The sequence below is a fragment of the Chelonoidis abingdonii genome, chromosome 4, assembly GCF_003597395.2.
Source record: "Chelonoidis abingdonii isolate Lonesome George chromosome 4, CheloAbing_2.0, whole genome shotgun sequence".
NCBI lineage: Eukaryota > Metazoa > Chordata > Testudines > Testudinidae > Chelonoidis > Chelonoidis abingdonii.
The window spans coordinates 134,375,356-134,399,821 of record NC_133772.1 but is presented as its reverse complement, the minus strand read 5'-3'; the positions used below and the strand labels follow the sequence as shown (position 1 = coordinate 134,399,821).

General features: G+C 44.3%; 1 protein-coding gene across 1 annotated transcript in view; it reads right to left on the bottom strand.

The window, feature by feature from the left end:
• The window catches only part of TDRD9 (tudor domain containing 9), a 143,838-nt gene that overhangs the window by 82,529 nt on the left and 36,843 nt on the right, over positions 1–24,466 (bottom strand). The window contains exons 3-7 of the mRNA XM_032771627.2: positions 24,271–24,371; positions 23,660–23,881; positions 18,252–18,374; positions 14,893–14,973; positions 12,197–12,361 (exon numbers count right to left, since the gene is read on the bottom strand). Of these exons, the coding sequence (XP_032627518.2) occupies positions 12,197–12,361; positions 14,893–14,973; positions 18,252–18,374; positions 23,660–23,881; positions 24,271–24,371 (692 nt within the window). The remainder of the gene's footprint in view (positions 1–12,196; positions 12,362–14,892; positions 14,974–18,251; positions 18,375–23,659; positions 23,882–24,270; positions 24,372–24,466) is intronic.

Here is a 24,466-nt window from a genome sequence, read left to right as displayed (position 1 = left end):
GGAAGTCTGCCTTTCAGCAGGGTGGGAGGTAGGCGCTTCTGCCCAGTGGGGGTCTGAAGGCGTCAGCCCCGGAGGACACACCTGCCGGGGCTCGGGGCTTCAGCAGGCGTGGGGCTTCACCCCCCGAGCCGTGGCAGGTGCCTCTCCCAGGGAAGAAGCCCCGAACCCCAGCAGGTCCGCCCTAACTCTCGAATTTCTGTAGATTGCCATGTGTGGCTCGGAGGGTCAGTAAGTTTGGCCACCTCTGGTCTAGGCTATCACTGTACTGAGGTCCAGAAACAGGCTTTCTATTTTATCCCCAATAGCTTGTTAAACTATAATGTTTTCTAATCTCATCTCACACCATGCCACTATAAATTAATGCAATAGGATTAAACAGGACACTCAAGTGCAAGTTTCCTTACAAATGTTTCAACAAAGCCTTGTATCACAATGCAGCACATAGAATAATCCCAATTTGTGTCCAATATCATCGTTTTGTGACGCTCAAAGATTCACAGGCAGACCTGGTACAGCCCAGAGGGTTTCACTAGGACTGTTATTGATCATGTCCTTTTAACAATCACTGGCAGTCAACAGTCATGGATGTCTGAGTTTGCAGAGGTGCTGAACTTGACACCAACCATGGGCTTCTGCTGACAAAAGTGCGCTTTCCACTTCAATGACAGCCAGCTAATTAGTCCAATCCAATCAAAAGCTTTTATCAGAGCTGAGCTCTCAGACAGCTTTCCATTCTGAACGGCTTAAGGCTGCCGAAGCATTAGAGACTTGAGCCTCACTTCCTCTGTCATCTGATGAGGAACAGCATTACTGTAATTCAAGTCATCAGTGCTGACTGTTGCCAGCTCAGTGTCGGGGCCTCAGACCTTCAAATATCTATGGATCAGGGAGGACGGAGACACTCACTGCAGTTGGGTGTAAGAAAAATAGCGAGGCTACAATTCAAGTCTTTAAAGACACGTTTGTTAAGGACAAAAAGCAAAGGCCAAATGGATTCGACTTTGGAATGTCATCAAGGCATTATGTAAGAAAAGATATGGAAACCTTGGGGTCGACTCATGAAGCCAGTTTAGAACATGCTGCCACCAGGCACAATCTCTGCAGCCCTTATTCAATGTTGAGATGTTTGCTAGCGGAGACAGCACCAGCTTGTCCAGTAAAGAATTGGGATGGCAGCAGCAGCCAGAGTCCACAAGATCAGTTGCCCAGATGGGAAGATCATTTCAAAAAACTCTCCTCAATTGTCTGTCACCTGCAGTCCCTCTTCCATTTTAAATGGGGCAGGAAGTTCCAGAGGACACTTTCCTTCAACCAAGTGGATCGCACTCCATAAACTGAAGTCTGGGAAAGTAACAGGGATTTGTAATTTTATCCCTTAGCTGATGAACACAGGTGAGAATACTGTCGTATCATTGCTGCGAGGTTCTTCCAGGCCATCTGGGCCACAAATATAATCCCCAGTGACTGGAAGGAAATTGTTATTCTGCTTCTGTTTAAAAAGGACGATAAACCCAAATGTAGCAACTATAGAGGAATTATGCAGTTGTCAGTCCCAGAGAAGCTCTTGGCTTTTGTGTTAATGTCTCGAATCAAGGATGCACTTCATGGCAAAGGCTGGGATATTCAGAGCAGCTTTAGATCTCACTTCACAGATCTTTACCTTAAGGTAGCTTTTTGAGAAGATGGATTATTTAAATAAACCTTGCAAAGCACTTTATAGACTTCCATCAGGTCTTTGATTCAGTGCACTGAACAAGCTTCAGGGTCTGATGAGGCAACGCAGTGTACCTGAGAAAAGATAGTATCATTGACAGAAGAAGTCTATAGTGGAACACAGCTGTGTTCAATTCAATAGCTGATCCACAACATGGTTTCCTATTTCCATATGAGTTCAAGAAGGCTGTGTTCTATCACCATCGTTGTTCAGTATCAACACTGTAGCTGATGGGTAAGTTTGAGGATGCAGTTGTTGATGGCGCTGAGCTGACCACCATTCTGCTTTGATATCTTGCATATGCCAATAACATTGTCTTGTTGGCTTGGTTTGGTGAATCATGGATACTGATGGCTGATCTGGTCAGGCAAGAAGAACAGTGCAATGGTCTTTTTAGTAATCAAAATAAAACTAAGTCCCTAGCCATTACCAGCAAGCAACCTTCAACTTCAGATTGTAATCAGCTTGGTATTAACTTCTCTGAACAGGAGACTGACCAAGCGGCAACTGCCAAATACCTTTTAGGTGGCATAGACCAGGCTTAAGGATGCTCAAAAGGTGTGGACATTTGTACAACAGTGGATACTGCAATGTTTCAGGCCCTTCAGTGGCCTCCAAGGAGATGTAGTGACATCTAGCTTGCTATGAATTATACCAACTCTGGTACACCAGTGAAACAGGGTAAGCAGAAGAACAGCAAGTGGATGTTTTCGACTCAGTTTCTCTTTCTCTATATTAAGTCCCAGGACAAGATCAGTAATGGAGAGTGTTCATAGCTGAACCCAACAACTGCATCCATCAGCACTGGTTCAGTTTCATAGGCTTTCTGGGAATGGACATTAGGAAGGTCAATACTTTATAAAAGTGTTTACCAAGGAATGCCACTAAATGGCTGGTGATCATGTTGCCACCAAAAACTTCAGTGGCATAATAAGATTGCCAAAGATGGACATAAACTGAATAACCAGTCAGACCACCTTAAGGACCTTGCTACAGACTGATCTGGCTGGCACTTGATCTGCAAGGAGACTACATCCCTTTGAGATTTGCAATGATAACGATGATGTGTGCTAACACCATTACAAAGCAAATGAGATGTACCATGCCCTTTAGAAACTTAATTATGAATGATGCAACAAATTAGAAAAATTCACACTGAGCTGCTATTGAGATGTGTGGCACTTGGTGATTCTGCTTATCAGAAATGTTTAATAACTTTTTATGGTTAATTATCCTTCTCCCATATATCAACACACTTTCTGCTATAAGCTGGAGGGTTCATCAGTTTAAACTGACAGAGGAAGAAAGAGACCTGATGTGTTGGTTAATCACAAGATGACTATGAGCCACCAATGTGAGGTGGCTGCAAAAAAGGCTAATGCAATTCTAGATATATTAAACCAGGCATTTCCAGTAGAGATAGAGGAGTATTAATTCCCTGGAACCAGGCACTAATTAGACCTCATCCAGAATACTGTGTACAATTGTGGTCACCCATGTTCAAGAAAGATGAATTCAAACTAGAACAGAAGCATAGAAGATCTGTTAGGATGACCAGAGGAATAGAGAGTCTATCTGATGAGAAGAGACTAAAATCTTGGCTTGTTTAGCCTAGCAAAATGAAGGCTAAGAAGCAATAGGACTGCTCTCTCTAAATACATCAGGGATAAATACCGGGGAGGCAGGCGTGAAGAGTTATTTAAGCTCCAGGACAATGTTGGCACATGAACAAATGGGTATAAACTGGTCATGAGTAAGTTTAGGCTAGAAATTAGAACAAGGTTTCTAACCATCAGAGTAGTTCTGAAAGACTCCCAACAGGCATTGTGGGGACAAACAACTTAATCCATTTTTAACAGAGATTGACAATGAGCAGTATTGTATAATAAGATTGCTTCTGGTAGTAGGGGCAGGGCTCAGCAGCTCCGGGCATCTCTTCCAGTTCATGTCTTATGTTCCTAAAACCTCATGCTTCAGAGTTCAAGCAAGTTACCTGCAGGGGTCAGGAAAGGAATTCCCTCCTTCCCCAATGCATTCTGGGTAGGGGTTTCTTCATCTCCTTCCTCTGAAGCACCAGAGATGGACACAGCTATAAGGGGGACACTGGATGTGGTGAGACAGAGTTGTGAGACGGTACCGAGCATTCTCTCTCTTGGAGTTTGTCTGGCTGCTTCTTGCTCAGATGCTCAGGGTCTGATCACCATGGTGGAGTCAGAAAGGCATTTTTCCCCCAGGTCAGATTAGCAATGACCTTGGGGGGTTCTCCATCTTCTGCTGCATGGGGCATAGTCACTTGCTAAGCTCATCTGGGTACATCTCAATCAATTTCTCTGCATGTAGCACATTATACTTTAATCTCCTGAGGGTTGTAATGCTTTGGTCTAATTTCAGTTTTTGGTTTAGCATGTGAGTGCTGGCTGGTATTGGTGGTCCCCTTCTGGCCTTAAACTCTGATATCACAACAACATCATAAAGCCCTCACCCTTTGCTTGACACAACCCAATGTGCATCATTTGAGCACTACTGAAACCCCTTTAAATAATCAGGAGGCAAAAAGTTCAGTAACTTCTATTCAGATTTTTTCTCTTGCACGACAATCCCTTCTAAAAAACAAAAACAAAATACCACGGATCTGCTTGGATAAGATCTGTATGAGTAAGTAACCTGTCATTTTCCCGGTTATATGATGGGTTCTGTGCAAGACCATAAAGCAGAGGTCGGCAACCTTTCAGAAGTGGTGTGCCAAGTCTCCATTTACTCACTTTAAAGTTTCTCGTGCTGGTAATACATTTTAATGTGTTTTAGAAGGTCTCTCTCTATAGATCTACATATTATACAACTAAACTATTGTTGTATTGTAAAATAAACAAGGTTTTCAAAATGTTTAAGAAGCTTCATTTAAAATTAAATTAAAATGTTCATCTTACGCTGCCGACCTGCTCAGCCCACTGCTGGTCTGGGGTTCTGTTCACCTATGCTAGCAGTGGGCTGAGTGGGGCCTGCGGCCGGGACCCCAGCTGGCAAGGGTCCAGCAGCCAGAACCCCAGACCCACAGCGGGCTGTGTGGGGCTGATGGCTGGGACCCCAGACCGGCAGCTCAGCCTACTGTGCACTGAGCACAGGGCTGGGGGTGAAGGGTCTGACCAGGAGCCAGAAGGAGGGAGGGGGTTCAGGGTTGGGGCAGGAGATTTGGGTGTGAGGCACTTACCTGGGCAGCTCCTATTTGGTGTGAGGTGTGCAGGAGCTCCTGTTCGGGGCTCAGGGGATGTGTATAAGGGGGGGGGCAAGAGTCAGAGTTCGGGGGGGCTGGGTATGTGTGGGTGTACCAGAGTCAGGGTTGGGGTCATGGGGGGGCGTGAAGGAGTCAGGCAGAGGGCTGTGTGCATATGAGGGGGGTACAGGGCTCAGGGCTGGGTGTGTGTGAGGGGGGTCAGGGCAGGGGGCTGCAGGGGATATGCCCCTCTTCCACCACAGCCTTCCCCAAGGCCCTGCCCCCGCTTCTCCTCTGCCTCCGCCGGGCAGTCAGCATGCTGATTCTGGTACTTCCCAACCCCTCTCCCTCACAAGGGCCATCAGTTGATCAGATGGCAGGAAGGGAGGCAGGAAGGGAGGGACAGAGAGACGGAGAAGGGGCAGGAACCCAGCACACTACGGGAAGAAGTACGGGACACTACGGGACGCCAGCAGAAAAACGGTTACCCACCTTTTCGTAACTGTTGTTCTTGAGATGTGTTGTTCATGTCCATTCAAAGTAGGTGTGTGCGTGCTGCGTGCACGCCAGCAGGAAGATTTTCCCCTAGCAGCATCTGTAGGGTCATCCCTGGTGCCCCCTGGAGTGGCGCCGCTACGGTGACCTATAAAGGGGCCCGCCGACCCTCCACCCCCTCAGTTTCTTCTTGCCAGCACTCCGACAGAGGGTGGGTGGGTATTGGAATGGACATGAACAACACATCTCGAAGAACAACAGTTACCAAACAGTGAGTAATCATTTTTTCTCCTTCGAGTGGTTGCTCATGTCCATTCAAAGTAGATGACTCACAAGCCCAACCTTAGGTGGCGGGGTCGGAGATCACTGCTGACTGCAGTACTGCACGGCCAAAGGCTGCATCATCCCTAGCCTGGTGCGTGATGGCGTAGTGTGACGAGAATGTGCAGATGGAGGACCACGTGGCAGCTCTACAAATCTCCTGAGTTGGGATCTGAGCCAGGAACGCCGCAGAGAAGGCCTACGCCCTAGTGGAGTGGGCCGTGACCGAGGGACAGGTGTCTTAGCTATGCGGTAGCATTCCCAGATGCAGGTCGCAATCCATGAAGAGATTCGCTGAGAGGAGACCTGGAGCCCCTTCATCCTATCCACCACTGCGATGAAGAGCTGAGTTGAGCGTCTGAACAGCTTGGTACGCTCGATGTAAAAAGCCAAGGCCCTGCGGACATCCAGGGAATGTAACCTCTGCTCCTCATTGGAAGTGTGGTTTCGGGAGGGAGGGAGGGAGAACTGGATAGAATATCCCCTCTCTACCATGCGGAGCACCCAGCTGTCCAACGTGATTCAGGACCAGGCACGGTAGAAGGGGGACAGACATGACCCAAAAGGTAGGGGTAGAAGGATCCAGAATCTTGATAGGTAGGTCGCCCTCGACCGTACCATCAAATAGGGGGTCTAGGCCCCGATGGTGGTCTCGATTGACCGGACGCCTGGCCGGAGGGGTGGCATTGGTGATGCCTCCTGCCATTTCTGCCCTGCCTGCGCCCCAGCTCCTGGCGAGTCTGAGGCTGGTAGGGGCATGGGGCCGGCTGCGGCCTAAACTGCCCGCGCTGGGTCGCAGGGGTATGCAAGCCCAGCGAGTGAAGCGTGGCCATGAGTCCTTTAGGCTATGCAGACGCTTGTCCGTCTTTTCTGAAAACATCTGTCCCTCAAAGGGGAGGTCTTGAAGGGCCTGCCCTATGAGGTCCAGCAGACCAAAGACCTGGAGCCAGGCTCCCCACTGCATAACCAGGCCCGTGGCCAGGGTGCGCGAGGCTGAGTCCGCCACATATAGGGCAGCCTGGAGAGAAGCTCGGGAGATCAGCTTCCCCTCCTCCATGAGGGCCGAAAACTCTGACCTCGAGTCCTGGGGAAGGAGCTCCATAAACTTTGACATGGCTGAACACGTGTTATGACCACATCAGCTTACAATTGCCTGTTGGGTGGCAACGCGGAGTTGGAGGCCTGCCGTGGAGTACACTTTTCTGCCAAAGAGGTTGAGTCTTTTAGCGTCCCTGCTCTTTGGTGTTGACCCCTGAAACCCTTGACGCTCCCGTTGGTTGGCCACATCCACCACCAGGGAGTCCGGGGGGTGGGGGTGTACAAGTGTTCATGCCCTTTAGAGGGGATGAAATAACGCCGCTCCATTCTCTTGGAAGTAGGGGCCAGTGAGGCTAGCGTTCGCCATAAGGTCTGGGACGTATCCGTTATGGCCTTTATCAGCGGGAGAGCCACCCTGGATGGCCCTGAGGGAGCCAGGATGTCTACTACAGGGTCCGCGTCCACCTTGATTTCCTCAGCTTGGACTGCGAGGCTCTAAGCTGCTCGCCGGAGCAGTTGTTGGAGGATTCGAGTGTCCTCCAGGGCCGGAGCCACAGCCGTGCCCGAGACCACTTCGTCCAGGGAGGAAGATGAGGAAATTATATGGATCAGCCCTTCCTCCAGTGAGCGCAGTCCTTCGGGGTCCTGCAGCACACGGTACTGTGGTTGCAGGGCTGGTTCTGATTCTAAATGCGGCACTGCGACTGGTACCGGGGTCGCCAGTGAGCGGCTTGGCGTATCTGGTGGTGCTTGCTGAGCCCGAACTGTAGCTGCTCCCGGTGCTGCTGCCTGGCTAGGGGGTGCTGAACTTGGATATGGCACACCCCTGCCCGGCGACGGTGCCGGTGGAAGAGGCAGCTGCACCGGGGCCACTGACGCTGAGGAGACCGAGGTCAACCTTGATCGAGACCAAACGTCTGGCCTACCAACTGGTGGTAGGCCCAGGGGGTCCAAAACGGCCACTGCAAGGACGGATGCCATTGCTGCTGCCACTGTGGGTAACGCTGGTGGCTCGCCCCCAAACCAATCTCCTGCTCCGCGACCAGCTGGAGCAGTAGGAGTCTGCCTCTGAGTACGAGGACCTGGGGGGAGCAGCAGCACCTGGTGCCATTGGAGAGTGATGCTGAGGCAGCGGGGAGCCTCTTATCTGGGCCGGTGCTGCCTTAGTGGCATGGTGCAGAGAGGGAGGCGACAGCATGGCCGGTTTGCCCCTTGATTGTACTGGGGGACGGGCTGCGGTAGGCAACTCCCTACGGTGCAGGGAGGCCAGCGCCAAGAGTCCCATCAAGTCTGAGGCTGCCTCGAACACCTCCGGTGTCGAAGGGAGGCGCAAGTCTTTGCTGAGGTCTGGGAATCTAGGCCGGTGCGGACTCGACTGCCCTTTCTGCGGTGAGGGAGTCGACGGAGCAGCCGAGGGCTGTAGCCCACCCTGTCCGCTTGCACGCGCGGACGGCATCGGCCTCCGGTCCTGGTGGGTTGACCATTCTCTCACCAGCTCTCTCTTCTTAGCGGGCACCGGTGACGGTGAGCAGTGCCGCACTGAGGCCGACTTCCTATGACCTGACTCCGTCCGGTGCTGGGTTTTAGACAACTTGGGCTAGGCCTTAAGTCCTGATGCCAGGGCCGGGGCTCTCTACACCGAGGAAGACATGCTGGGTACTGTCTCCGCCGGTTCCGGGTCCGAGGGTGGCCGCAGGACAGCCTCCATCAGGAGGACTCTAAGTCTTCGAGAGTTCTCAGGCGGAAGCCTCTGCAGATAAAGCACCGATCCTTTTGGTGGCTCTCTCCGAGGCACCTCAAACAAGCAGAGAGCGGGTCACTCTTGGGCATGAATTTCCCGCAGTCCTTGCAGAGTTTAAACCCGGGGGACCCAGGCATGCCCCAGTGGGCGACGAAAACTTGGGGCAGAGACCCCCCAACTACCAAGAACTATATACAATGACCTAAGCAAACTAATTACAACGTAATTACATACATGGACTATACACAAGGATAGGACACTGCTAACTTGCTATGCGCAAGAGAAGTTCCAGCTCGCTGTCACCAGTGGTAAGAAGGAACTGAGGGGGTGGAGGGTCAGCGGGCCCCTTTATAGGGCACTGTAGTGGTGCCACTCCAGGGGGCGCCAGGGCCGACCCTACAGACGCTGTTAGGGAAAAATCTTCGGGCTGGCATGCACGTGGCGTGTGCCCACCTACTTTGAATGGACGTGAACAACCACTCGAAGAAGAACCAAGCTTCTGCCCCTTGCCCCCGTGGTGGAGGCATGCCCGGAGGGAGCGGACGGCGGAGAAGAGCGGGCTGGGATTCCGGCAGGCAGCAGCGTGCCATTAAAAATGGGCTCACATGCCGTCTTTGGCACGCATGCCATAGCTTGCCAACCCCTGCCATAAAGCAAAAAACAAAACAAAAAAAACCTACAAAATCACCTTCCCCAGAATAAAAGTCACTCAGCCTGCCACTGGTCTGGGGTTCTGGCTGCCAGCCCCTTGCCGGCCGGGGTCCCGGCTATCGGCCCCGCTCAGCCTGCTGCCGGTCTGGGATACCAGCTGCCGGCCCCACTCACCTCACTGCTGGTCTGGGGTTCCAGCCGCCCGGTCCCTTGCCAGCCGGGGTCCGGGCCTCCAGCCCTGCTCAGCCCTCCTGCCATCAGCCTAGGGGTACCAGCAGCCAACCCAGGGCTCTGTAGCCCTTATAAAAAAATTACACTACAATTAGCTTAAAAACTTGAAAACTTAAAAACTTTGTATATTACAGTAATCATTAAAACATGTATAATGTTAATAAATACATAGGTCTGATGAAACAAAGTAGTTGTACTTACGTGCCTGTGCTTAATTTGTGTTTTCAATGATTTACCTTCTAAAAAAGAAAAATCTTGCATGTCACACACCCCCAGAAAGGGAATCTCGCACCCCCAGGGGGTGCATGCACCCCAGGTTAAGAACCACTGAACTAAACTGATAAGATCTGCATTTTAATTTAATTTTAAATGAAGCTTCTTAAACATTTTAAAAACCTTGTTTACTTTACAATAGTTTAGTTATATAGAGAGTTATAGAGAGAGACCTTCTAAAAACGTTAAAATGTATTACCAGCATGCAAAACCTTAAATTAGAGTGAATAAATGACGATCCGGTGCACCACTTCTGAAAGGCTGCTGACCCCTGACTTAGGGAGTGAGAAACTTATTCTTACTCACTAATCACTTGAGCCTTGAATCTTTGATAAACTTATTCTTGTTTTCACTACAGATATTAGCTAAATACTGAGACATTAAGCAAGGGCTGATCATGAGTTCAGTGATACAATCTGACATGGACACTGTGTTCAGCGGATAGGGGCTGAACACTTCAGAAATACTTGGGGACTAGGGTGCACCCGCAAAGCAAAGTAAGACTAGAATACCTCAGAAGAGAGTGCTTGAGTGGTTAACAGGCTGGTGATGTCAGGGAGTTGACACCCTCATGCTGAAATCAGGTGGGTAATGAAGTGACTCACAGCCCTGAGTATCCTGAGAACAGTCACAAGAACAAGGGGACATTCCATTAAATCTAAAAGTTGGGGAGCACAAGACTGATAGAAGGAAATAATTTTTCACTTAACGTGCCACTGGATTCTGGAACTCATTGCCACAGGAAGTCACTGAGGCCAAGAATTTAGCAACATTCAAAGAAGGATTAGAAATTTATATAGATATCAAGAAAACCCACAGTTAGTAACAACAACAAGTATTTTGTAAGGGATATTAAACCTCAATCTTCAAGGCTTAAACCCATCTCTATCAGAGATTAGGATGAGACACTAATATGGAAGGGGGGGGCTACCAAAAATCTGCCTACAGTGGGGTTCTTACATTTTCCTCTAACTCATCTCCTAATGGCCACTCTCAGACAAGATACTGGACCAGATGAATCTCAGTTCTGATCCAACACAGCAATTCCTATGTTCCTATACATTGCAGGGAGTTCACCTTGAGTCCCAACTTTAAACTTGAAGGGATTCTGGAGGAGAGAATGACTGTTCATCTTCTCTACAGCACCCAGAAGGCGAATTTGTCTTAATAAATGAGTATTCAGTTAAAAATGCTTGTACGTTTGACTCCAGGTTGGGCACTTAGCAACTTCCAACTCTTCTGAACATCAGGCAGTCAAGCCCAAGAACTGTGGGTTGCAGAAAACAACCAGACCTTGTGACAAGAGTAAAGCACAGTATAAAGTGATGCTCCAGAGGTCACGGAACCAGGAGTGATGGGGCCACCCGCCAAACAAGCAGAAATTGTTTCTGAAAGCTTCTCTCAAAAATCTGGGATCAACTTGCTTTCAGAACCTGGTTGGTTGGTTGGGCTTTGTTGCTGCAGATGGAACAGTCAGCTTTTGTAGATCTCAAATGCTGACAAACTTACTAGAAAACATGAAAGTGAAGGCCCAAAGTCTCCGCAGTCTTATAGCTTTCCTTGCCTAAAGAAATAGCAGGAAGGAATAGAGAGGTTCCATCTCAAATTGACACCCCTAACTACCAAAACGTTCTCTCTCTCACCTCACCAAACAAACCCTTTAGCAAACAAATCAACCAACCAAAAAGCACAGTGTTTACCCTAAAAAAGAGGAGACACAATCTACAGAAACCCCACTAGGAATTGCACCATTGCTATTGATTTTAGGTGGAAGGAGTTTGGGTACTATGGTGATGGGAGCAGTATGAAACTAAGATAAATAGATGCAGGTGGGAGTGATGAGGGAAGCAGGAGATTGGGGGATGCAAGTTACCCAGTCTGGTTGTCACACCAGACTAGGCTGCGTGCAATAGCAGCATTTACTGGGACCACAAATCCAAAAAGATCACCTAAGACTCCAGCACAATGATGCTGAGGCTATGAGAAATGTGGGGCCATGTTCCTAAAAATGAAACGTGCCTTCATTATGATGCAAACCAGACTGGAAGGGTGGTGGTGAAGCTCAGACCACTGGTAACAACAGGGGCAGAGCATAACGTAAGACTGAGGGAGACCCTCTACAGAAAAAGTGCACTGCTGAACAAAAACCTTCACTGTTTTTGTACTATAAGGAGGAAAAGGTGGCAGATTTAGAGAGGCATAAGGACTGAGGTACCCACTACTCCAAGCTCCCAGAATGCAGGAAGCACAGAACAAAAAGTGGGTGGAGGGGAGGGGGTTATATACTAATTCACAGGTCTTCTCATTCTGCTTCCTGATTGGTGGAGGCATTAAGCCACTGTAAAGTCTGTTGCTGGGTAGAATGTATAGACTCCTGTAACACATATTACTGTAATTAGTATCTAGACTTTTAGAACCAGTTTAATAATTTATCTAGAACATAAAGGGATCATATTTTTGAAGAGCCCATCCCAAATGCTATCTTATTATAACAAAGGAAACAGAATACTGTTCACTATACCCTGATGTGACTAATGTGCCTCAAATCATTAAGATAGTATTCTTCAATGGCATAGGGCTTGCCTTCCACCTCGAACACGTAGGCTGGATACAGTTTGTTACGAATCGGAAGCACAAAGTAGTCAGCAAATTCTTTACAGTTAATTGTAGCAGACATCAAGATTATCTGTTAAAAATAATTTGTATAATTTAGTTAAATATTAGCAGTAATCCATATCACATCACACTAAGATTCAAAAGAGTAAACAAAGTTATTGCTATGAATGAAAACCTAACTGAATATTAAACTCTTCTTTAGCTTATGATTCCTACACAATCCTTAACAGAAGAAACACTTATGGCAGATATTTTGTGAATTCAAAGGGCAATTTAAATGCAAGAGACACAGGTCACCTAGACTTCCTCCCTAGAAGAGCAAGACTACTCCCTATGATTCATTTACTAATCTAGTTTTAAGCATCTCAAGTGATAGGACTTTTATCACTCTCTTTGGGAAATTTATACCCCAGTTTAACATTTGCCTAAAATATTTTTTAAGGCCAAGTCTATACTATGGGTGCTACAGTGGAAGCACAAAGAAAGCAGAAGTCAGCCACAAGTCACCTGCTGGCAATTCCCTGGCATGGAAGTCATCAAAAAGCATACAGCCAGCATAATTAGCCTAGATATATTCCTCCCCAGGGAGACAAAGCTTATTGGGGCAAGCCAAACAAATCACTGGAGTGCACATCCCTCTAGCTATCCTTAGCTGGCATACAGATGGTGTGAGTTTGCTAGCCCAGGTTGGAACAACCTGTGATCTCAGAGAATCAGGGAACTGCAAATGGCTATTAGTTCTCAGCTTCTTTTTTTCCCTCTCCTGGGATGCCCTGAGCAACTATAGTGGATGGAAGTCATCTTTTGCTAGACGCTCCCCTATACTTGGCCAAGATCAGTCAAGCTCACTGTGAGGGTTCCTATAGCCCAGAACAGAAATAGAACAACAGAATTATTCCTCTCCCACTGTGATGCAGTAGGCGGTCGGCCTGGGAGCTGCCGAAGCAGGAATGCTACAGCAGCTGCTCAGTGAGCTGCCAGCTCACATTACAAATTTTTCTGGGGTTGCAATGCAGTGGCAGCCAGTTGAGGAGCTGGTGCTCTCTAGCCTCAAGGATGATTTATACTCTTCTGTTTAAAACCCACAGGGTGCATCTCAATGAGTATATTTATATTTCATGATCAGTCTTTTTAACAGTTGTCATGAAGGGCCATAAATGACCCTGGATCAAAGGTTGGATACCACTGCCATGGACTAGTTTCCCCTCATGCCCACAAGTTGCTTAGTCAAGCTATATTAGCTCTCTCTCACACATACACACATTCTTCAACACCCTAATCATGTTTGCTACTATTCCCCAATCCTCTTTCAATCTGACAATATCTTTCTTTTAGCGTAACACTGATGGTGAGTGCAGTATTGCAGTTTCTGTCTCCCAAAGCTATACAAAGTAACTGCTACCTCCTGCTTTGTGATATGATGCCTCTGCACATCAAAACTGAGCTGACTGTTTCCAACTCTCATTTCAAACTCATCTGATTTGCCATCTTGCATTACTCCTACTTCAGCATTTGAACTTTTGAGACATCTACTCTCACTGAACTTGTCCTATATTATTCTTCGCAATTGTCTTAATTTGCATTTTTCCAAACTGAGTCTCATTGGTACTTTCTGCCTAAAGATTCTAATCTCTCAAGGCCCCTTTGCAATATTTCTCTTGTCTACTAGGTATTTGCAACTCCTCCCAGTACAGTAACTCAGAATTAATCTTTATTTCCCTTCTAGATTATTAATGAAGAGATTTAATAAGATCTGACCATACACAGATCTGATCTGTTACTAGTAGGTAACAAGAGTTCTCTGACTACAGTGCCTCCGCAGCGCCACACTAATGTGGGATACCACACCACAGGAGCTATAGAGCCAGAGTGGTGAAATCTTTAAGAGCATTGACATCAACCATGGAGCCACATTTTCTAGAACCAGCACTGAGCTGCACTTAAATGTTTAGGCTGGCAGAACTACTCTATGATCTGTGTCATTACCTCAGCCCACTGTGCAATTTAAGTCACTTTTAAGACTTAAACAGTAGAGACCTGATTGAACATTTCCACACTAAGACTTTGCACACTACGTTTGCACAAAGGAGAAAACTAAAACTTATTTCTTCATATGTGTACAGAAAATTTCAACCATAAAGTTGTATTAGCAGATTTGTATATATACGGTAATATGGTATTTGTATTTCTGCTATTTTCTCAAAAATTTTGCTCCATTAAAAGAAAATATGCATAACAAATGCATTTGTGTCTAAAAATATCTCATTTATCCAAGCGGAAGCACTGCCCTCAACATCCAGTATTTAATTCCAGTCAAATATTCATCTTATATTTTCTGTAGCCCTAAGTACATTTTAGAAATTAACACATCCTAACATTAAGAAAAAAAATCTTAGAATACATGATACTGGGCAAAGAAGAATGCCCGTTAGCCTAGTAACTTACTAGGACTGAGGAACTCTATAATATTTTAACTTAATGTGAGTCACTATTTTCATATCAGCTCTTCAAAAACTATACACAGTGCAGAATGCAAACAAGTAAAGCTGATCTTGAGAATGTTATTCTATAAAAGAAGAGTGGAAAGCAATTTAAACTTGCCTTCACAAATCGTGAATTTGTATGTAACAGTTTACGGACTACCAATAGCAGAAAATCCATTTCTTCAGTACGTTCATGCACCTAGAAAAATAAATATATACATATGACTCAGGTATATTTGTTTTAACCCCCATTCCTCCTTTTCCTAACCTATTCTTTTACTGGTTAATGTCACATTCTACATTTTTCTAATTTAGACTAAGATTTTCATGGCTGGAAGTGTGTCTTCTTAAGCACCAGTAAATCACCAAAATTAACATGCTTTATAACTCAGCACAGCAGTTTTGATAACCTGACAATTCCTGTTAAAGATTTTTTATAAACAATTAACTTTGTGGTGCAAAGATAGGTAGCTAATAATCAGGTAGGTAGCTAATAATCAGCCATTGGTCACTAGTTCCACTAGGCGGAACAGTAATACCTGCAAAAAGAACAGGACTACTTGTGGCTACAGCCCACTTCATCAGATGCATTGAAGAAATGGGCTGTAACCTATGAAAGCTTATGCTCAAATAAATTTGTTAGTCTCTAAGGTGTCACAAGTACTCCTGTTCTTTTTGTGGATACAGACTAACATGGCTGCTACTCTGAAACCAGTAATACCTGAATTATTACTGTCAAACAGGGCTGGCATCAGACAATCCTTGGAGGCAGAGTACATATTCAATGCCATTATTCATTCAGTATTGACAAATATAAAGTAATGCATATTGGTGGGAATAAACTGAACTAATATTATAGCTTATATAAGGAGTTCTATATTAACTATGTTTACTCAGGAAAGAGATCTGGGAATCACTACTGACAGTTCAATGAAGACCTTTCTGCTCGATGTACAGCAGCAAAGCCAAAGCAACCAAAATATTGGGATGCATAAGGAATGGGATGGAAAACAATATTAAAGATACTAAAATTGCTGTTATATAATCAGTGGTACACCCTCATCTAGAATCCTGTGTTCTGTACAGGTCATCCTACCTCAAATTATGTAGAAGAACTAAAAGTGGGGTCTTAAATAAGTAGCTAGAAGATATGGGGAACAGACGGGACTCATCTGAATAATACATTTTCAAGTCAGAAGAGACCATTTCTAATTTAGTCTGATCACCCGTATAACAGAGGACATAGAACCTAACCAAATACTTCTGCATCAAGCCTATTAACTTCAGTTTGAACTATAGCATATATATTACAAAGATATCCAGGCTTGATTTAAAGACTTGACTGATGAAAAATTTACCATATTCCAAGGCAAACTTTTCCAAAAGTTAATTACTCTGTTAAAAAAAAATGCACCTTATTTCTCTTCTCAGTTTATTAAGTTTCAGCTCCCAACCACAGGATCTCATTATGACTTTTTCTGTTAGATTAAAGAGCTCTCTCTTATCAGAAATCTTTCGCACATAAGAACATGCACACTGATCTAGTCATGTATGTTGCCCTCTGACGGGGTCACAGGCTCTGCCTACCAATAACCGGCTCCACAAGGGGGAAATGAGGCAACTCAGGTTCACCTGTGACTCACTGAGTGGGAGGCAGAGGCAGGGAGCACCCATGCATGATAAAACAAAGCTATCCCCCAAAAGGGTCTGGCTAGAGAACAAAGGCTCCTAGGAGAAGCTCTGTCCCCAAAATGCAAAAAGAGAAACTCCCCAAGTGGAGGGCTCCTTGGGGAAGCTGATGAGGGAGCTCACTAGGAAAGGAAACAAAAGGAAGAATATGCCTAGGTGGGAAAAGCTCAGAAAGGGAGCAACTATGAATGCCAAGTCTCAGCAAAACCTGGAAGGACTTCGTCAAGTAGCAGCAGAAGCCCCAGACGAGAGGATTTATATACAGTTCTGATGAAGGGTCGTCATAGTTTGACTACTGTGGGGACCTTGACCCAAGTGGAGGGACCTTTCTTCAGACAACAGGCCCCGACTCCTGAAAAGGATACCAGGTCAAGAAGGTACTTGGTAAGGGACTTGACATAGGTGAGGTTGACAGACTAAAGTTAACTTAGTCCCTTCTCCCTCCAGCTAAAGATGTTGGAATCCTGGCCTATTTATATAATGTTCTGCCTTTATTTAAGAAAACCAGAACCCTGAAGGGGCACTATTCAATATACAATAGCTTCATTGGACTTATTGAAAGCCCACTAAGTGAAATGGAGGCTGAGATGTAATTGCGGACCTGTACTGGACCACTAGGGGGCACTCCATGCATGAGGGCCCCATCACACCTTCTCCTGGATAAAACTTGAGCACCTTAAATCTCTAACTATAATAGCATTTTTTCCAGACCTCAAATTATTCTTTTTTGAATGCTTTCCATCTTTCCAACATACTTTTTGAAGTATGGACATCAAAGTTGGGTATTATTCCAGTAATCATCTTGCTTATGCTGTATACAGGAGTTAAAAACCATCTCCCTATTCCTACCTGATATTCCCCTGCCTATACACTCAAGAATCATATTCACCTTGTTGGCTACACCACCACACCGGGAGTGCTCCTGTTTAATCTATTATATACAATGATCCCCCAAGTCCTTTTCAGTGTCACTGCAGTCCACGATTCACTCCCGTATCTTGTAAATGTGACTACGTTATTTGTTTCTAGATACAGGAACTTGCATTTCCCTGTATAAAAATGTTCAGGTCTATTTACCTTAGAAGAGAGGAGGATAAATAGGGACATTATAAAAAAGTACCCAAATTAATGAATGGCATTCTTGAGAGGATCAACTGGAAGCATCTATTCAAATTGTTTCAGGACAGCAATAGAGAAAACTCTTATCAGTGAATAAACCAGGAACGAAAACGGTACCTTGTTTTACCAGATCTAATAAAATGCAGAGAACTGCAAAGCCAGTCTAATGGTTCTTTCTTGCTTGTACTCCTGGCCATAGGAGGGCCATATTTTTTTCTCCAATAGAGCCTTTAGTGCTGTACTGAAGTCTCTGAAGACCAAGGATCCTTGTTTAAGGCAACAACAATCACAAAGTAGTCCCCTCCCCAGAGGCAAAGAGATGCCTGGCTAGCAATGAGCCCCTCTGCAGAAATCCTTATAGTAGATTTCAGACATCAGTCATTTGAAGAGATGTGTGAAGAGTTAGATGCCCCCTCATAAACGTTTCTGTTAAAAACATTTCCTCAAGCCTTTAATATTTCTATGCAGAGAATCACTTTGGAACCTAGTCAAGTCAGAAGTTATAGAACTTAGACATGATACTCCCAGAACAATCATATAAGGATCTTCACAAATGTTCAAAGCAATCTTCACAACTAAACTCAATCTAATTCTCTAAATGAGAGTAATAATGATAAAATCAGCATGACTTTTTCCTTCAAATTGAGGTTAATTTTATCTTCAACTTACTTCATCTATGAAGATGTGTGTAAACTCTGCAAGGCTTTTGGCACCAACTATTTTCTGAAGGAGCACTCCAGTTGTCATGTACATTAATCTTGTGTCCTTTGTTGCTACTTTCTCTAGCCCAACCTAAAACATGGGGAAAAATATTTTATTGCTCCAAATATGTTTCATACATGACATGCTATTAGACAGTTCAAAATTCTAAGCAAAAAGCACAGATGTGTGATGCTTCCCATAAACAAGTATATCTGAAGCACCGCAGATTGAAATGCAGTGTAAATCAGTTATGAGGGCCCATTTAAACTTCTGAAAGCAATTAATGAAGTGTCTTTTCCGTGCATAATAACTTTAGAGCCCACAGCCGATTAACTAAGGTGGAATGGAACAGTATCTCCTTGGCAAATCTCAGAACCACAAACAAATTTACATAATCAAGGATGTTTGAGAGTAGTTCGAAACTTCAGCTATTCTTGCTGTAGGTCCAACCTGAAAAACTGTTCTTTAAGAGATTTTAAAGTGGGAGAAAAAAAATTGCTGATCTCATCTTCATTCAAAGTGGCCAAATGGTCTGCTCAAAACTAAACAAAAAATTAACCAGTCAGGGAATGGGGAGGAGACCATTTTCAGAAAGAGACCAAACATGGGTTGTGTAATCCCAAAGAGAAAAAAATGTTCTGGACAGCTATGTTAAAAGAAGCGTTTTTAATCATTTTGTATGTTTTGTAACCTTAACTATTTTGGGTGCTGCGAGACTTCAACTAGTTTTCCAGTGCAAAATCATCCTCTTTATTTTTTATTTCTTTGGGTTGTGCTCAGCCCACACAAATTCTAGTAAAAAGATACAAGAAAAATATACTGAAGACAACGGGACACATGCAACCATTTTACACTTAAGCCTTTTCCTCCCATAGTGAACCAACTAGCAATGATATGATTTTTAGTTCAGAGTCTCAGCATAGAAGGGAAAGGATCCCATCTAAAAATAAAATAACTGGAACGATATGAGGCCACACCTGGAGTACTGTGCCCAGTTTTGGTCCCCCCACTACAGAAGGGATGTGACAAACTGGACAGAGTCCAGCTGAGGGCAAAAAAAAAGATTAGGGGGCTGGGGCACGTGACTTACAAGGAGGGTCTGAGGGAACTGGGCTTGTTTAGTCCACAGAAGAGTGAGGGGGGGATTTGATAGCAGCCTTCCACTACCTGAAGGGGGGTTCCGAAGTGGATGGAGCTAGGCTGTTCTCAGGAGTGGCAGATGACAGAACAAGAAGCAATAGTGTCAAGTTGCAGTGGGGGAGGCCTAGGTTGGATATTAGGAAATGCTATTTCCCTATGGGAGTGACAAAGCACTGGAATGGGTTCCCTAGTGAGGTGGTGAAATCTTCATCCTTAGAGGTTTTTAAGGCCTGGCTTGACAGAGACATGGGATGATTTAGTTGGGGTTGGTCCTGCTTTGAGAAGGGGGTTGGACTAGATGACCTCCTGAGGTCTCTTCCAACCCTGATATTCTATGATGTATTTGTTCTACCAAATTATAACTGAGAGGCAACAGTGTCCGCTTTTCTTAAAGTTATAAAACAGTTTTCAATTATAAGCTCACATTTACACAAATATTTAGAATTTGCACCTTTGGGAGTGGAAGTTTCCCATACTTGCTCCCTGTCTGAGGATGTCTCTCTCTTTTTTCCTGTCTACAATTGAGCAAAATTCCTTCAGTTTTTTTGAAGTTATGTGAAGACTCAACTTTTTCCACTATAAAGACTCCTAATTTATGTTTTTCTAAAAGATATGCTCTCGGAATTATTTTGGGGAAGTTACGCGGCTTGTGTTATACAGGAGGTCAGACTAGAGGATCACAATGGTCCCTTCTGACCTGAAAATCTAACCCAGGGTTAGGCAATCTATGGCATGTGAGCCGAAGGCAGCACGTGAGCTGATTTTCAGTGGCACTCACACTGCCTGGGTCCTGGCCACCGGTCTGGGGGGCTCTGCATTTTAATTTAAATTTTAAATGAAGCTTCTTAAACATTTTAAAAACCTTATTTACTTTACATACAACAATAGTTTAGTTATATATTATAAACTTCTAGAAAGAGACCTTCTAAAAACATTAAAATGTATTATTGGCACGTGAAACCTTAAATCAGAGCGAATAAATGAAGACTCGGCACAGCACTTCTGAAAAGTTGCCGACCCCTGAGCTAACCAAAAGTTATGACAAAGGCTACAGCAAAATCAGCTCAAATCCAAAACTTGACATGGACAATCTGTAGTGAGGACTACAGCACTTTTGCACGGTTGGTGGTGAGAAGGAAACGTAGACTGAAAATGAGTATAGTAGATGCTTGAAAATTTTCACCAAGCAAAATCTAATGAAGTCCTGCTCTTTCTTGCCAACTCTGCCTTTCCATGCCCAACCTCACAGGCCCAGAATCTAACTGCTGTTAGAAAATCCAACTTCTGTAAGTGAGAATGGACATTTTGGAGATTGGGGGGGATAGGAAACGGTAGGATTTAGTGACAATATTTGAGTGGAGAAGAAGTTGAAAGTGACACCAAGGTTGCAACCAAGTGGAGCAGAATGGATGACAGAGCTGCTCCAATAATTGAGACAGGATGGGGAAGGGTGGATTTAGGAGGAAAAAGAAGCTAAGCTTTTGATAGGTTGAGAAGTTGTTGGTATCAAGACATCCATGAAGAGATGTTTGAGACAATCAGATGCAAGTTTGGACAGACAGGATATCGATCTAAAGGTATTAACACAGACAAGGTAAAGCCAAGCAGATGGATGACGATATCTAAAGAGATCAAAGGAACAGAAAGACCAAATATAGTTCCCACTGAATAATGTTACAGAACAACAGAAAAAGGACACACCCAGGGAAAGGAAAGGAAAGGAAAGGAAAGGAAAGGAAAGGAAAGGAAGTTGAGACTTTGCAAGAGGAGGTGAGTTTCAAAAAGAACCAAGTGAGTCTAAGACCAGGGTGCTGAAGCGGAAAAAATGGAGAATGGACTTAGGAGAGGAAAGCTTATGCTTGACAGTTTGTTAAGCGTCAACAACATGCTCACCATCTACTTTGGGGGTTTTAATAGTGCTTTTCATTGTGGTGCCAACTTCTCCAGGCCAGTACCTTTGATCTAAAATATTCCTGTGACATTATTGACATGAACTATGACCGTATAGATCGTCGTTGCAACCAAGGTCCTATAGTTACACCAAATCTTGTACAAAAGGAGGTCAAGTAAGGTGTCTATGGAAAGGTTGTTATTTGCTGGTTCTGATTATGCTGTCTGTATCTGTGTATCATTTTTGCATTTGAAGTTATGAATATTGGCTACGTACTTGTAGCTCAAGGTGTTTGATTTTAAGTAGCATCAGTGAGCACTTGGTCAGCCTCTTGAGAAAGGACTATCCTGAGTAAGTGCCCCATCAAGAAACATTTAACTGACAATGGACTTTGGGAGATGCCAATCCTCAACTGAGCTTTCCTGGGAACGTTCAAAATAACATTAAACAATGCAAAAGCAAAAAAATAAAAAAATAAAAGGGCAAAGAGCTGAATCATTCATGGACATGCAACTTGCCCAAGTGGCTACAAACTCCATCTTGTTGCTGTGATTTTGCACAGCAGAACAAAGGGGTTTCTGCCCACAAGAGAGAATATAAAAGAACCTGGAAGCCTCTTCATTTTGTCTTCAGCTGGCTCGAGAGATGGCCTCTCCACCCCAAAGAGATGCCTGAAAGCAACTGGGACAAAGGAATGTAACTACGGGGGTGTGAATTATTCCTGGACCCAGGCCATACACCATGACGTTGGTCTGAAAAGGATTGGGCCCAGACTAGGAAGGAGTCTAGTCTGCGAAAGAAGCTGACTGGAACATCTCTGAGGGCAAGATTTACCTCTACTCAGTTTCCTACTGTATTAGGCTCAGATTCCCATGTTTTGTTTTATTTTGCTTGGTAACCTACTTTGTTCTGTCTGTTATTACTTAGAACCACTTAAATCCTACTTTTTATATTTAATAAAAATCACTTTTTGCTTATGAATTAACCCAAAGTAAGTAATTAATACCTGGGGGGACAAACAGCTGTGCATCTCTCTCTATCAGTGTTACGGAGGGCAGATAATTTATGAATTTACCCTGTATAAGCTTTATACAGAGTAAAACGGATTTATTTGAGGTTTGGATCCCATTGGGAGCTGAGTGTCTGGGTGCTGGAGGCAGGAGCACTTCTTAAGCTGTTTTCAGCTAAGTCTGTAGCTTTGGGGACATGGGTCAGACCCTGGGTCTGTGTTGCAGCAGGCTTACATGTTTGGTTCAACAAGAAAGGGTTCTAAAGGCCCAAACTGGCAGAGAAAACGGGCTCAGAGGTAGCCTCAGTACATCAGGTGACAGTCACAAGGGGCTCTCTGTGGCCCAACCCATCACAATTCTCTTTAAAGAAGATTATGAGATTGTGGTCAGAGAGGATTAATAGGAGAAGGGACTGCAGAGCAAGTTGTAGATGAAGAGAAGGCAGTAAGGACAGAATTTTTTATTTTACAAAGAGGAAGGAAAACGCTGTTTCACAAGAAAAATGGAGCTGAATGAACAAATACTTAGAGGAAGGCCATACGGTTTCCATTTTTTCTTGAGGTGCTGAGCAGAAACCGAAAAATAATCATCATCATCATCGAAACAGAACTGCTGCTGGGACACAGAAAGAACAAGCAATGGGAAGGGAAGGAAAAGGAAAGGAGTACAAAACCCTTTGCTTCATCCTCCTGTCTCACTCACACTTCCTCCTCCTCCCTGGGCCATGCTCTGCTCCAGTGAAACACCACTTCAGGGTGGTGAGGTACCAGCTATCTTGCTCCCACACCCCTGCTGTTTTCAGGGCTTTGCCAGCTCTTCACTAGAACAGCAAGTGTATGGGGAAGGGAAGCAGCACTACTCTATTATGTACCAGGTGACACCCTCCCTCCCTCATCCATATCCACAAGCCATAGTTTCTTGCCATGCCCCCAAAAATTGTGACAGGTGATAGCAGAAACTCATCAGATTTGGGCCATGACAAGAAATCACAGTTAGGGAGTATCAAACTATTTATGTTGCAAAATCTATGCCATAAAATGGAACAACTAGACAATGTGGACAATTTAAAATATCTGTTGGAGTGTAACTTTTGCATTTCCTGGTTTATGACTTAAATTGCACTACTTTAAAAAAAAAGAGAAAATTGGTTTGATTTGAATAACCAACTCCAGCTAACAACCTCCAGTTCTGCCATAGTTCTGCTTTAAAAGCTATTTACACTGCTCCTGGGTTACTTATGGTATAACCAACATGATAAAAGGCGGCGCAAAAGGAATTTTTTTTCCTCTCATTTCCAAATCATGCGCTTCATACAGTTTGAAACATTATCATACCTGATAGCCTACATATCCACCTAACGCCCATGATCGCTCCCTGCTAATCCATCTTGCAATGCTGCTGGCACCAATTTTTCGAGGTTGGGTAACAACAATGTTGCAGTAGGTAGAGTGCTGACTGTAGTAATCCAAAATATACTGTGGAAGTTGCGTACTTTTACCACTACCAGTTGCTCCATGTACAATTACAACTGAATTGCTTTCTATCAAAGAAACTACCTGAAATTAAAAATTTTAAATAATGCTCATAAGACCATAAAATATTTCAGTACAGAATTTCAAATAGTATTTAACAATTTCCTTATTTACTTCCATGATTTTTTTTTTTTTTTTTTTTTAAGAACTCATTTAAGGTAACAAACTGATGTGCATATATATACACGTGAATAATGTCTAGTTAGAAACAGTAACTGAAATGTTTCAATTATGAAAAAAATGTAGTAAAAATTGGCCCTGTGCTACAAACAGAGCCTTTCAATGAAACCATAAATTCATCCCAGGTTAAATGTAATACCAACATTTTCCTTCTGAAAAATACCATCAGTGTGGATTTGCAGTTTTAGTCTATTAACAGCAGAAGTTCAATTCATTCAATAACTATAGTTTACCTCTTCCTTACATCTGGTTATGGGCAAATCAGGGTATTTATAATTAGTTTTTGGTATACAAGTCACATCATGGGATTCACGTGGAAGTGGTGATGGAGTAGCTGGAAAGAAAGAAAGAATCTAAGTCAAGTTCCTGTAGTTACAACAACAGAAATGTGAGCTAGTGAATACATTCACTGTACCTGAAAAGCATACT